The sequence below is a fragment of the Chiloscyllium plagiosum genome, unplaced genomic scaffold (assembly GCF_037043375.1).
Source record: "Chiloscyllium plagiosum isolate Xiang-an unplaced genomic scaffold, Cpla_swu_hap1 HiC_scaffold_3, whole genome shotgun sequence".
Classification (NCBI taxonomy): Eukaryota; Metazoa; Chordata; class Chondrichthyes; order Orectolobiformes; family Hemiscylliidae; genus Chiloscyllium; species Chiloscyllium plagiosum.
This window is the reverse complement of record NW_028270141.1, coordinates 42,120,968-42,134,236: the sequence shown is the minus strand read 5'-3', so window position 1 is coordinate 42,134,236 and position 13,269 is coordinate 42,120,968. Positions and strand designations below refer to the sequence as shown.

Sequence of the window (13,269 nt, the reverse complement as noted above, 5' to 3'; positions counted from 1 at the left end):
CTCTCTGCTCATTCCTGAAGAAGGGCCTGTGCCCGAAACGTCGAATCTCCTGTTCCCTGGATGCTGCCTGACCTGCTGTGCTGTTCCAGCAATAAAGTTTCAACTTTGATCTCCAGCATCTGCAGACCTCACTTTCTCCTCGTCGGAGTTCAGACGAATGGAGGACATAGAGATTTGTAAAATTCTAATAGGACTAGATAGGTTAGATGCAGGGAGGATGTTCCCGCTGATGGGTGTGTCCAGAACCAGGGGTCACAGTCTGAGGACTCAGGGTAGACCATTCAGGACAGAAGTGCGGAGACATTTTTTCACCCAAAGAGTGATGAGCCTGTGGAATTCATTACCACAGAAGTAGTTGATGCCGAAACATTGAATATATTCAAGAGGCAGCTGGATATAGCACTTGGGTCAAATGGGACTAAAGATTAAGGAGAGAAAACAGGATTAGGCTATTGAGTTGGACAATCAGCCATGATCTTGATGAATGGCAGAGCAGATTTGAAGGACCGAATGGCCTCCTCCTCCTATCTTCCAAGTAACACCGTATTCGTTGAGTAGCTATGAGAATTAAATTGAGAAATTTACTAATAACCAATTTCTTCACAAATGCTGGCAATCAGACTCAGAGAAATCTGTTCTTATTCTTCCCAGAAGGCTACACTGTTCTGAATTATTGTGCACTGTTTTGCTGGAGGAAAATGTAATTGCTTAAAATTTACAGGGAGCTCTGTCTTTTTGTGTTCTCAAGTTTTCAACTGTGAATGAGTTAAACAAGCTCCAGAGCCTGGAACAGCTGAAATTTAGTGACTACGCAATGGTGGAGCGTGAGAAGAACGCAAAGACAGTGCGGCAGCTTATCATTGCAAAGCTAGGTCGTCTGAATGTATTAAACAAAACAGAGGTAAGTGTCTTTATACCAAATTAAATAGAACTGTAAGAGCATAGAAACTGACCTTTTCAAACAACTGTGTGTTTATGCAGATATTAATGTTCCACAAGAATCTACTCCCAGCCTTTTTCATTCCACCTCCCAGTGTATCCCTCTGCTCCTTTCTCCCTTGTATGCTTATCCAGATCATCTTTATGTATGTCCAGGCTATTCAACTCAATTTCTCCTGATTCATAACGGGTTCTGCATTCTGACTATTTTCTAGGTAAAGAAATTTCTTCTGAATTCCTTACTGGATTTATTAGTGACTATCGCTGAAAATGTGTTGCTGGAAAAGCGCAGCAGGTCAGGCAGCATCCAAGGAGCAGGAGAATCGACGTTTCGGGCATGAGCCCTTCTTCAGGAATGAGGAAAGTGTGCCCAGCAGGCTAAGATAAAAGGGAGGGAGGAGGGACTTGGGGGAGGGGCATTGGAAATGCAATAGGTGGAAGGAGGTCAAGGTGAGGGTGATAGACCGGAGTGGGGGTGGGGGCGGAGAGGTCAGGAAGAAGATTGCATGTTAGGAAGGTGGTGCTGAGTTCAAGGGTTGGGACTGAGATAAGGTGGGGGGAGGGGAAATGAGGAAACTGGAGAAATCTGAGTTCATCCCTTGTGGTTGGAGGGTTCCTAGGCGGAAGATGAGGCGCTCTTCCTCCAGCCGTCATGTTGCTATGGTCTGGCGATGGAGGAGTCCAAGGACCTGCATGTCCTTGGTGGAGTGGGAGGGGGAGTTGAAGTGTTGAGCCACGGGGTGGTTGGGTTGGTTGGTCCAGGTGTCCCAGAGGTGTTCTCTGAAACGTTCCGTAAGTAGGCGGCCTGTCTCCCCGATATAGAGGAGGCCACATTGGGTGCAGCGGATGCAGTAAATGATGTGTGTGGAGGTGCAGGTGAATTTGTGGCGGATATGGAAGGATCCCTTGGGGCCTTGGAGGGAAGTAAGGGGGGAGGTGTGTGAGCGCAAGTTTTGCATTTCTTGCGGTTGAAGGGGAAGGTGCCGGGAGTGGAGGTTGGATTGGTGGGGGATGTGGACCTGACGAGGGAGTCACAGAGGGAGTGGTCTTTTCGGAACGCTGATAGGGGAGGGGAGGGAAATATATCCCTGGTGGTGGGGACCGTTTGGAGGTGGCGGAAATGACGACAGATGATACGATGTATATGGAGGTTGGTGGGGTGGTAGGTGAGGACCAGTGGGGTTCTGTCCTGGTGGTGATTAGAGGGGCGGGGCTCAAAGGCAGAGGAGCGGGGAGTGGAGGAGATGCGGTGGAGGGCATCGTCGATCACGTCTGGGGGGAAATTGAGGTCTTTGAAGAAGGAGGCCATCTGGGTTGTTCGGTATTGGAACTGGTCCTCCTGGGAGCAGATGCGGCGGAGACGAAGGAATTGGGAGAATGGGATGGCATTTTTACAGGGGGCAGGGTGGGAGGAGGTGTAGTCTAGGTAGCTGTGGGAGTCGGTCAGTTTGTAGTAAATGTCCGTGTTGATTCGGTCGCCCGAGATAGAAATGGAGAGGTCAAGGAAGGGGAGGGAGGAGTCTGAGACGGTCCAGGTAAATTTGAGGTCGGGGTGGAAGGTGTTGGTAAAGTGGATGAACTGTTCAACCTCCTCGTGGGAGCATGTGGCAGCGCCGATGTAGCAGAGGAAAAGGTGGGGGGGGGGGGGGGGGTGCCAGTTTAGCTGCGGAAGATGGACTGTTCCACCTTATTAATGACTATCCAAAGTGGAAACTTTTTCTCTGCATCAACCTTGTCAAATCCTTAACTCCTGACACATCATCACAAGCCTTCCCTTTACAAGAAAAGAGTTCCTGCTTATGACAATTAATTTGGGACTTGATAGTCCCAACCAGCATAAATTGAAGTTTGTTATGATATTTGGAACATGTATGCTATGTTTAAATATCAACAAAATGAAGGTTTAATTTTGCATATTCGGTGTTGACAGTTTCTTGCTGTGCACCTGGAACGAATTTGCATGTTTGAAAGCATTAGTGTTTATTATTCTTATGGAAATTTCATTAATTAGCATATCTGATGTCATTAGATGTATAATTAGTCTAACTCAGAGTCATGACCTTGCGTTATGTAGCCTAGGATGTGTTTGTTCCTCACACAGTATCCTGCGGCCTATAATGGAAGTGTTTAAAATTCTGAATGGCTTCGATAGACGAAATAAAGAGAAATTGTTTCCAGTGTTAGGAGGATCAGTAACCAGGGAACATGGAATTAAGATGAATGGCAGAAGAACCCTAAGGTGACACGAGGAAACATTTCTTTGTACATATTGAGGTGTTGTGATCTGGAGTGTGTTGTCTGGAAGAAGGACGAAACCAGATACAATGATAACATTTAAAGTTGGATAAATACTTGTACGGAGCAATTAACAGGATAATGAGGAAAGAACAGAACTTTATTGGATTATCCCCAAAAAAACTCTCATAGGCAACAAGGACTGGATAGCCTCCTCCTGTGTCATATTATTCTACGTTACGGTTAAAACTCACACAATACCAGGTTATTGTCCAACAGGTTTATTTGGAAGCATGTTCTACGTTAGTGAGGTTGAAGAGTATACCTTGCAACTTGCAAGGGCTGTATTTTCAAATCTCTTCAGGCTGCTACTACCTCAGTGTGTATAATTATATACAATAATCAAATTGTTTATTGATAGATACCTGAAGACTAGATTATGTCAGTTGAGCTGAAAAAAGGCTGTAATGTGAGTGTTCTGTACAACCAGGCAGTCTTATAGTTGCCACACACTGTTAAGTGCCACTGAGTGAATTAAGCCAATCTACTTTATTTTGGAGTTCTATGGATATGGATATAGAAACAATATTTGGTATAATATCTTCGCAGTTTAAACCAATAAAGCTTCTTTTATTGTGACTTTCCCAGCATGTACGTGAGAGGAAGAGATTCCATAAAATTAATCCAGATGTGGAAGAGAGGAATTAATGAAACAGGGTTCACTGCAAAACAAAACTTGCTCCCCATCCCATGTTCTGCTTTTAAATTGGTACAGACTCTCTCCTGCCTTGACACACTTGGAGAACACTCTATCTCCCATGAAGCCATTAAATCTCTGCCATATGTTTCCTGCTTTCGGTGTTGGCATAGTTTTCCCAGGCTGGTGACCAGAGAAGCATTCGGTTGCAAAATGAGACAACTTCTATTTTTTTTAAGAAAATATTTGAATGAAACTTTATGACTGAAAGTAATTGAGAAAACTTTTATCGACTTGCAATCTTGAATGTGTAAAGCTTCCAATTAACTGTTCAAGCTGTATGAGTCTATTTGTTACATGTTTTGGTGTTGTGTCTTGTACGTTAATATTCTCTGTTTCTTTGTTTACATTGAAATGTTGGTGTAGATTTCAGCTGATGAAAGGAAGGGAGCAGAGCTAGACTATCGCAAGAAATTTGGGAAGGACTGGCTGAAGGCTGGAGGACACCAGGATCCTGAGAAAAACAGACCTAATAAGGAATTCTGTGCCGAGCATCCTAGATATCAGTCGCTCATTGAGAGTGAGTAAATAGTTAGATAATGTGTTTTTATGTATCAGATTGCTGTCTGACCTTTCCTGATTACATAAACCAACCAGTTTCCCCTTTGATTTATAACTTCTCCAAAAAGCTGTTAAGGTTGAAAAGATAGGAGTTGCGTGACTGAATAGAAAATTTCAAGGTTGAAATTGATTTCTGTTGGATAAGAGATTTTAAAAAAATGATAAAGCAAAACAATCTTAGGATGCTAATTGACAGAACAGACTTGAATGCGTAATTTGGTGTTAGGAAATCTGATTTCCTGTCTTTAGACAGCAGAAGTCATTCAGCATTAGGCAAATGTGTAGATATTTGATCTTGCTGTTTAATTAGACAAGGTTTAGTTTTGATTACCACTGAGACATGATTTAGTGAACATAAGGATGAACAAATGTTTATATGTATTAAATGTATTCTTTTGCTCAAGGGAATGCTCAGTCACAGAATTGTAACATTCTGGAATGGGTCAGAGGAATGAGAGCTATCAAACAACATTTTTGTTCTTCACTAACAGGATGTAGGTATCAGTGGCTGGGCCAGTATTTATTATCCACCCCAGTTATCCTTGTGAAGGTCGTGCTGAGCTACCTTCTTCAATCTCTGCAGTCCATTTGTTGTAGGTAGACCCACAGTGCTCATATGGAGGGGATTCCGATATTTTGTGTCCTCACAACCTTGTTGCTCCTAATAGTTAAAGCATCATGTTCATGTCCACTCTATCCAGGCCTCTCTATGTTGCTGTAAGTTTCAATCAGAAGTCCACGCCATCCTTCTAAACCTAATTGAGTACAGACCCAGATTCCTCAAGTGCTCCTCATACGACAAGCCCTCCATTCCAAGGATTATTCTTGTACACCTCCTCTGCACCCTCTCCAAAGCCAGCACATCCTTCCTTAGATACAGGGCCCAAAGCTGCTCACAATATTTCAAATGCAGACTGATCAAAGCTTTATATAGTCCCAGCAGTACATCCCTGCTCTTGTATTCTACTGTTCTCGAAATAATTGCCGACATTGCATTTGCTTTCTTAACTGCCAACTGAACTTGCATGTTAACCTTAGAAAAATCCTGATCTAGGATTGTTATGTCCCTTCATACTTAAGATTTCCTTGGCCTTTCCCTATTTAGAAAATAGTCTATGCCTCAATTCTTCCTACTAAAATGCATAACCCACATTTTCCACATTGTATTTCAATTGCTGCTATTTGGGCCCACTCTCCTACTTTGTCTAAATCCTTTTGCAGCCTTCCCGCTTCCTCAACATTACCTATTCTCCCACCTGTCTTTGTGTCATCTGCAAGCTTAGCAACAATGCCTTTAGTTCCTTTGCCCAGATCGTTATTGTAGCACAAGAAAGGTTGTGGGCCCGACAGTGTTCTCTACGGAACTCCACTGGGCATCCGCTTCTGACCTAATATTTTTGGAGAGAATCAAATTGACTGAAGACTAACACCTGTGATGTTAGGGGCCTTTGTGGAGAATGCAGAGACAGATCCAGTTTCACATCTTTGAGACTACATTTTCATAGTTTCATACAATTATGAGCCATTTCAGAGGGCAGTCAGGAATCATCACTGTGTGTCTGGTACCACATGTAGGCCAGACCAGGTAGGATAGTAGATTTCTTTCCCTGAGGACATTATTGAAGCTTTGGGATCATGTTCAAATACCGACCGAAATCAGTGAGTGGCGAAAATAGCCTCTTTATTCAGCAATCACAGCACAGGTTCAAGGCGGCAATAGAATCCCAAAATACAGTTCTTACAAGTGCACCTTTATACACAGTTCCTACATATATTAAAATCTTATTACTATGGTGTTACATTTGTTATCTATAGTACATAAATCTTTGAAGGACTTCCATCCTGGGAGACAGGAGATGGGTTAAAACATGCTAAATGCTGGGATGTCTGGTCTGCTGGCATAATTAGGTGGTGTGAGCCCTTTTGTCCTTTAAATTAGTAAATGTTGGTAAAAATACTAGCCCATATGCTTTAAGTAAGTTACAAATCATAATAAAAAAGAATAAAGGATACCAAACTGATTACTGCAGCCGTGTGGTGAAATTTAGTTACTATTTGCCGGGATGGGTTTCTTTCATTCATGCAGTTTCATGCATGTGCTCTTTTGTCAGTTACTTTCTTAAAGGGGTAATGCCCCAGTTAAAAGGTGTTTAACAGGTACTCATCTATTCAGGTCCAGGAGATAGTTGGTAAAGGCTGATTCATATTATAATGTTTGGTAGAGACTTGTTGGGGGTGGTATTGTTGTGAATACTGATAAGGTCTGAAAATACTGTAATGGGTTGGAAAGGATTGTTTTTAAATTTTAATACTACAGAACTGTGGTTTTATAAATGAAATGAATGAATGAATGAAAGCGTGTTATACTAAATAAGCGGTTAGTAAAGAGTTATGAATAAATGAACGTGAACCCAGTATTAATGAATATAGTGAGCTGTTGAGTGAGTTAATAGAGAGAGCCTGTAACATAATATCTTATTACACAATATCTCTCAAACCAGATGAGGTTCTTAAAACAATTTGCATTGATTCCATGCTTATCATTCAACTTTTAATTCCAGATTTCTTTAACTGTATTCTGCCCTGGTCAAATGTGAACCCTAGTTCCCAGATCATTACCTGGCTCTCTGGGTTACTGGTCCAGGGGAATCCCACTCTTCCATCACTGCCCCAAAAGAGAGAATTCAATACAACACTATGTAGCATAATACTGAATGTCCCTTGCAGCTTCCTAAATCTTACTTTTTGCTTTTACTGACCTGTGTACCCACTGCTTTAAATTGTTAAAAAAAGCTTGGTGCATTGATGGCTGATCATAGTTCATAATTTGTGGCTGGTTGTGATTTCAGAGAAGTTTTGGTGTGTTTTACCATTGGGTTTATTTTACCAGTGAGTTATTTGGGTCTTCCAATCAGTGCCCATTTTTTGGGAATGCCCATTTGTACAAGTTTTACATTCAGTAAGCTGTGCTATACCTCTACTGTAGTGTTGAATGAGTGTGCCCCCATTTCATTTATCCCATTCTTGCTATCAGACTGTGTTTTAACTCATCTCCAGGTGGAATTAAAGTTTTACTGAAGACAGCTTTCTCATTTATGATTAGATTAGATTAGATTAAATTCCCTACAGTGCGGAATCAGGCCCTTCGGCCCAAAAAGTCCACACCGACCCTCCGAAGAGTAACCCACACAGACCCATTTCCCTCTGACTAATGCACCTAGCATTATGGGCAATTTAGCATGGCCAATTCACCTGACCTGCACATCTTTGGACTGTGGGAGGAAACCTACGCAGACACTGGGAGAATGTGCAAACTCCACACAGACAGTCGCCTGAGGCTGAAATTGAACCTGGGTCCCTGGTGCTGTCCAAAGTATTAAGGGTATAAAGACCTAAAGCAATGGAGCAATTTAATAAATTGCTTGTACTACTTGGGGACTTTGGTTTAATACCTCATCTCACTTCATTTTGCACTGGAATGCCAGCCCAGATATCATATTTGGTAGTCTAGAGTGGGACATGGCTCTACAAATTTGTGCTCAGAAGTGGAAGTGCAGCTCATTAAACCATACTGAGGTTTTATTAAATTCACTTTCCCTCTATAGTTTGAGGTCTAGATTTTCCCCAATCTCCAACTGTTATGGGAATTATCCAGACATTGCTCAATTACCCATTTTCATAAGGATGGGTAATCCAAGATAGAGGACAGGAAAAAATTGTGACAGAAGGAGTTGCTCCTTTTTTGAAGTATTTTCAGTGTTGGAGCTGATTTCCTCGAATTCTAGGAGCAGTGATTACTGTTTTATAAGCTGTTGCATTGTTTTGGAACTTTGGAAGAAAAAAGAACAAAACAATGGCACTTTAAAAAAGAATGGGAGACAAAGGCAGCAACCACATGATGGAAGGTGAATCAACCGAGCAAGAAACCTACACTGCTCTCCGACGCAGCAGTCAACCTTCACAGCTACTGCCTCTGCTGTTTGGTTTTCAAGTACCTGTGGACATGGGAGAAGCAGTGAGGAATTTACAGGAGCTAGGGCTGTGATGGATGGCATTTGCAGTGAGGGAGATAACTCATCTACGTGACGATAGGTTCGGTTTATCAGCAGGAGAGTCTCCTGTGGCTATTCCCATCTCAAACAAGTATGCTGTTTTGAAAAATGTAGGGGGTGATGGACTCTCGGGGGAATGTAGCACGAACAGCTAGGTGTCTGGTGCCAAGCCTGGCTCTCATGTAATGAGGGGTATGCCAGGTTCTAAGCAATCGATTGTGATAGGTGTATCTCTAGTCAGAAACACAGACAGACCTTTCTGCAGCCAACAGTGAGACACCAGAATGGTGTATTGTCCCACTGCTGCCAGAGTCAAGAATATCTCAGAGACAGTGCAGAATGTTCTCAAAGGCGAGAGAGACCAAACAATTTAAGATGAGATTCTGAGGAGAGAATATAGGAAGTTAGGCAGGAATTTAAAAAGTAGGTCAAGGATAGTAATATCTGGATTACTCCCGGTACCACAAGTTAGTGAGTGTAGGAATATGACTAGAATTTGTTTTAATGCAAAATGCCAACAGATAAGGCAAATGAACTCAAGGCATGGTTGAGAGCATGGGACTAGAATATCGTAGCAATTACAGAGACATGGCTCAGGGATGGACAGTACTGGCTGCTTAATATTCCAGGGTATAAATGCTATAGGAAGGATGGAAAGGGGAGCGAGAGAGGAAGGGAGTGGCGTCTTTGATTAAGGATACAATTAGTGCTGTACTGAGGGAGGGTATTCCTGGGAATACATCCAGGGAAGTTATTTGGGTGAAACTGAGAAATAAGAAAGGGATGATAACCTTATTGGGATTGTACTATAGCCACCCAATTAGTCAGTGGGAAATTGAGAAACAAATTGGAAAGGAGATCTCGGTTATCTGAGAATAATTGGGTGATTGTGGTAAGGGATTTTAACTTTTCAAACATAAACTGGGACTGCCATAGAATTTTAAGGGCTTGGATGGAGAGGGACTTAAGAGTGTACAAGAAAATTTTCTGATTCATATGTGGATTTACCTACTAGAGAAGGTGCAAAACTTGACCTATTGTTGGGAAATAAGGCAGGGCAAAAAGACAAGGAAATTAGACTGAGGTGTCAGTGGGGGAGCACTTTGGGGCCAGTGGCCATAATTTTATTAGTTTTAAAATACTGATGAAAAAGGATAGATTGGATCGAAAAGTTAAAGTTCTAAATTGGAGAAAGGCCAATTTTGACAGTATTAGGCAAGAACTTTCAAAAATTGATTGGGGGCGGATCTTCACAGATCAGGGGACAGCTAGAAAATGGAAGCCTTCCAAAGTGAGATGATGAGAGTCCAGAGACAGTATGTTCCTGTTAGCATGAACGGCAAGGCTGGTAGGTGTAGGGAATGCTTGATGACAAGAGAAATTGAGGTTTTGGTCAAGAATAAGAAGGAAATATATATCAGGTACAGACAGCAGGGATTGAGAGAATCCCTAGAAAAGTATAAGGGCAGTAGGAGTATACTTGAGGGAATTCAGGAGGGCAAAAGGGGACAAGAGATAGCTTTGGCAAATAGAGTTAAGGAGAATCCACAGGGATTTTATAAATACATTAAGGACAAAAGGGTAACTAGGGAGAGAACAGGACCCCTCAAAGATCAGCAAGGCCACCTACATGCGGAAGTGCAGGAGATGGGTGAGATACTAAGCGAGTATTTTGCATCCTGTTTGGTGTGGAGAAGAATACGGAAGATCTAGAACATGGGGAAATAAATAGCAACATCTTGAAAAATGTCCATATTACAGAGGAGGTGGTGCTGCATATCTTAAAATGCATAAATGCCCTGGACTTGATCACATGTACCCTCGAACTCTGTGAGAAGCAAGAGAAGAGATTGCTGGGCCCCTTGCTGAGATATTTGTATCATCGATAGTCACAGGTGAGGTCTCAGAAGACTGGAAGTTGGCTAACGTGGTGCCACTATTTAAGAAAGGTGGTAAGGACAAGCCAGGGAACTATAGACCAGTGAGCCTGACATTAATGGTGGGCGAGTTGTTGGAGGGAATCCTGAGGAACAAGATTTATATGTATTTGGAAAGGCATGGACTGATTAGGGATAGTCAACATGGCTTTCTGTATGGGAAATAGTGTCTCACTAACATGATTGAATTTTTTTTTTTGAAAAGTAATGAAGAAGATTGATGAGGACAGAGTGGTAGATGTGATCTTTATGGACTTCAATAAGGCATTAAACAAGGTTCCTCATGGCAGACTGGTTAGTAGGGTTAGAATAATGGCTATTTAGATACAGAACTGACCCAAAGGTAGAAGACCAATGGGTGGTAATGGAGGGTTGCCTGTGACCAACGGTGTGCCGCAAGGATCGGTGCTGGGTCCACTGCTTTTCGTCATTTATATAAATGATTTGGATGTGAACGTAGGAGGCTATGGTTAGTAAGTTTGCAGATGGCACCAAATTTGGAGGTGTAGTGGACAGCGATGAAGGTTACCTCAGACTACAATGGGATCTTAATCAGATGGGCCAATGAATGGCAGATGGAGTTTAATTTAGATAAATGTGAGGTGCTGCATTTTGGAAAGGCAAGTCAGGGCAGGACTTGTACACTTAATGGGAAGTTCCTGGGAAGTGTTGCTGAACAAAAAGATCTTGGAGTGCAGTTTCATAATTGGAGTCTCCGGTAGATAGGATAGTGAAGGAGGTGTTTGGTACGCTTGCTTTTCGTGGTCAGTGCATTGAATATAAGAGTACAAGGTATTGGTTCAGTCACTTTTGGAGCATTGTGTGCAATTCTGGTCTCCATCCTATAGGAAGGATTCTGTGAAACTTGAAAAGGGTTCAGAAAAACTTTACAAGGATGTTGCCAGGATTGGAGGGGATTTCAACTATAGCGAGAGACTCTATAGGCTGGGGCTGTTTTCCCTGGAGAGTCGGAAGCTGAGGGGTGACCTTATCGAGGTTTATAGAATCATTAGGGGCATGGATAGAGTGAATAGACAAGGTGGTGGAATCCAAAACCAGAGGGCAAACGTTTAAGGTGAGAGGGGAAAGATATAAAAGGGACCTAAGGGGCAACTTTTTCATGCAGAGGATGGTGCGTGTATGGAATGAGGTGCCAGAGGATGTGGTGGAAGCTGGTACGATTGCAACATTTAAAAGGCATCTGGAGGGTTATATGACTAATAAGGCTTTAGAGGGATATGCGCCAAATGTTGGCAAATTGGACTAGATTAATTGAGGATATCTGTTTGGCATGGACAGCTTCGACCGAAGGATCTGTTTCCATGTTGTACAACTCTTGACTCTATGATTGTGATACTGTGTTGTTTGAAGTGAAGGCTGTCCTTTTCAGGGTAGCATTCTTTTGTTTGAATCTTCCTTGTGTTAGAAAATTCTGAAAGGAGGCACATGAGAACACCATCCTTTGAGATTCGCCTCCGAATCACCCATCTTCCCGATTTGGGAACAGATTGTAGTATCATCATCGTCACTCGGTCAAAAATCTAGAACTCCCTGGTTGATTGCTTAGCGTTAACACCTACACCATCACCTTTATTGCTCATCTCGAGATAGATGGTGAGTCCCAGTAATATGTTCTCCAAGATGAATAAAGAAAATGTGCACAACATTTTCCAGTGGCCAAGGCGATGCTAATGCATTTAAAACGTTCTAGATTAAGTCTGAGTGAATGACACTACACATAGAGTCGTGTGCTTAATTCTGATCATTTGAGAATATGAAGAAGAATGGGAGAAACTAGGCAAAATTTTAGCATCTAATAATGTATCCCTCTTGAATAGCTCTAAAACCTATGTTACTTAATTCTAAAACCTGATTACTGAAGTTTGCATCATTTGAACTGGATGAGCATGGGCTGTTGTCATCTATTATTTTAAAATTACAGGAAGAATATATAAATATTTTATATATATATATATTTGGGTGATTCATGTATCAATCAAACCGAGAGCCCACATTGCTATCAGTCACTGGGACTGATCTTTAAATTGTAATTTAGGTTGTTTAGTCATTTACCCAGCGAACTATCTATTTACAAAGTTTGTCCTGCAAGTCATGTTGCTTGTCACACCCAGTCTCCAGCTGAATAGCTGACAAGATGGCATCAATATTCATTCCATTTCACAGTGAACATCCAGGGAATAAAACAGACTCAGCCAAATTAACCCAAACTTTTGTTTCAGCATGAAGAGAGCAAATAAATGTAAAACAGTTGTCAAAAATTGGGCTGATCATTACTGTTTCATGTTGAAGTGAGCGTCAGCATACAGTATTTTCTTGTTTCTTCTTCCTGAACAGAGTTTGGACCTCCTGAAGTTTCCGAAATGGAGCAACAAAAGTTGTTTGCCCTAAAGGATCAGCTATTAGGTGAGAGCACATTCATCAGCACTGAGATTTAAGCTGTTCAAGAAAGCTTCTTTGGCATAAAACAATTGATTCCTTTTTTGAAACTGACTTTGGAAGCTAGTTGAAATATAAGTTAATACACTTTTGTTTTGATGAATAAGGCAGCTATGTACTCCTTGAGAAAATAAAGTTCTGAATGGGATAGAAGATTGAGATGTCTAGAATATAGATGCACAAATTATTAAAGTAGTGATACAGGTTCATAACGCAGTTAAAAGGGACACAATGGTTCATTTCTTCAGGAACAGAACAAAGATTTGAGAGGTTGTGTTAACTTTGTATTGAACTAAAAATTAAAAGACACTTTGAGTACTCTGCAAAGTTC

At 41.7% G+C, this 13,269-nt stretch overlaps 1 protein-coding gene across 2 annotated transcripts in view; it reads left to right on the top strand.

Moving 5' to 3' along the window:
- Positions 1–13,269, top strand: part of tbce (tubulin folding cofactor E) — a 62,040-nt gene that overhangs the window by 44,210 nt on the left and 4,561 nt on the right. For both annotated transcript variants that reach the window (XM_043679874.2, XM_043679864.2), the window contains exons 12-14: positions 749–901; positions 4,298–4,451; positions 12,837–12,905. In XM_043679874.2, the coding sequence (XP_043535809.1) occupies positions 749–901; positions 4,298–4,451; positions 12,837–12,905 (376 nt within the window). The remainder of the gene's footprint in view (positions 1–748; positions 902–4,297; positions 4,452–12,836; positions 12,906–13,269) is intronic.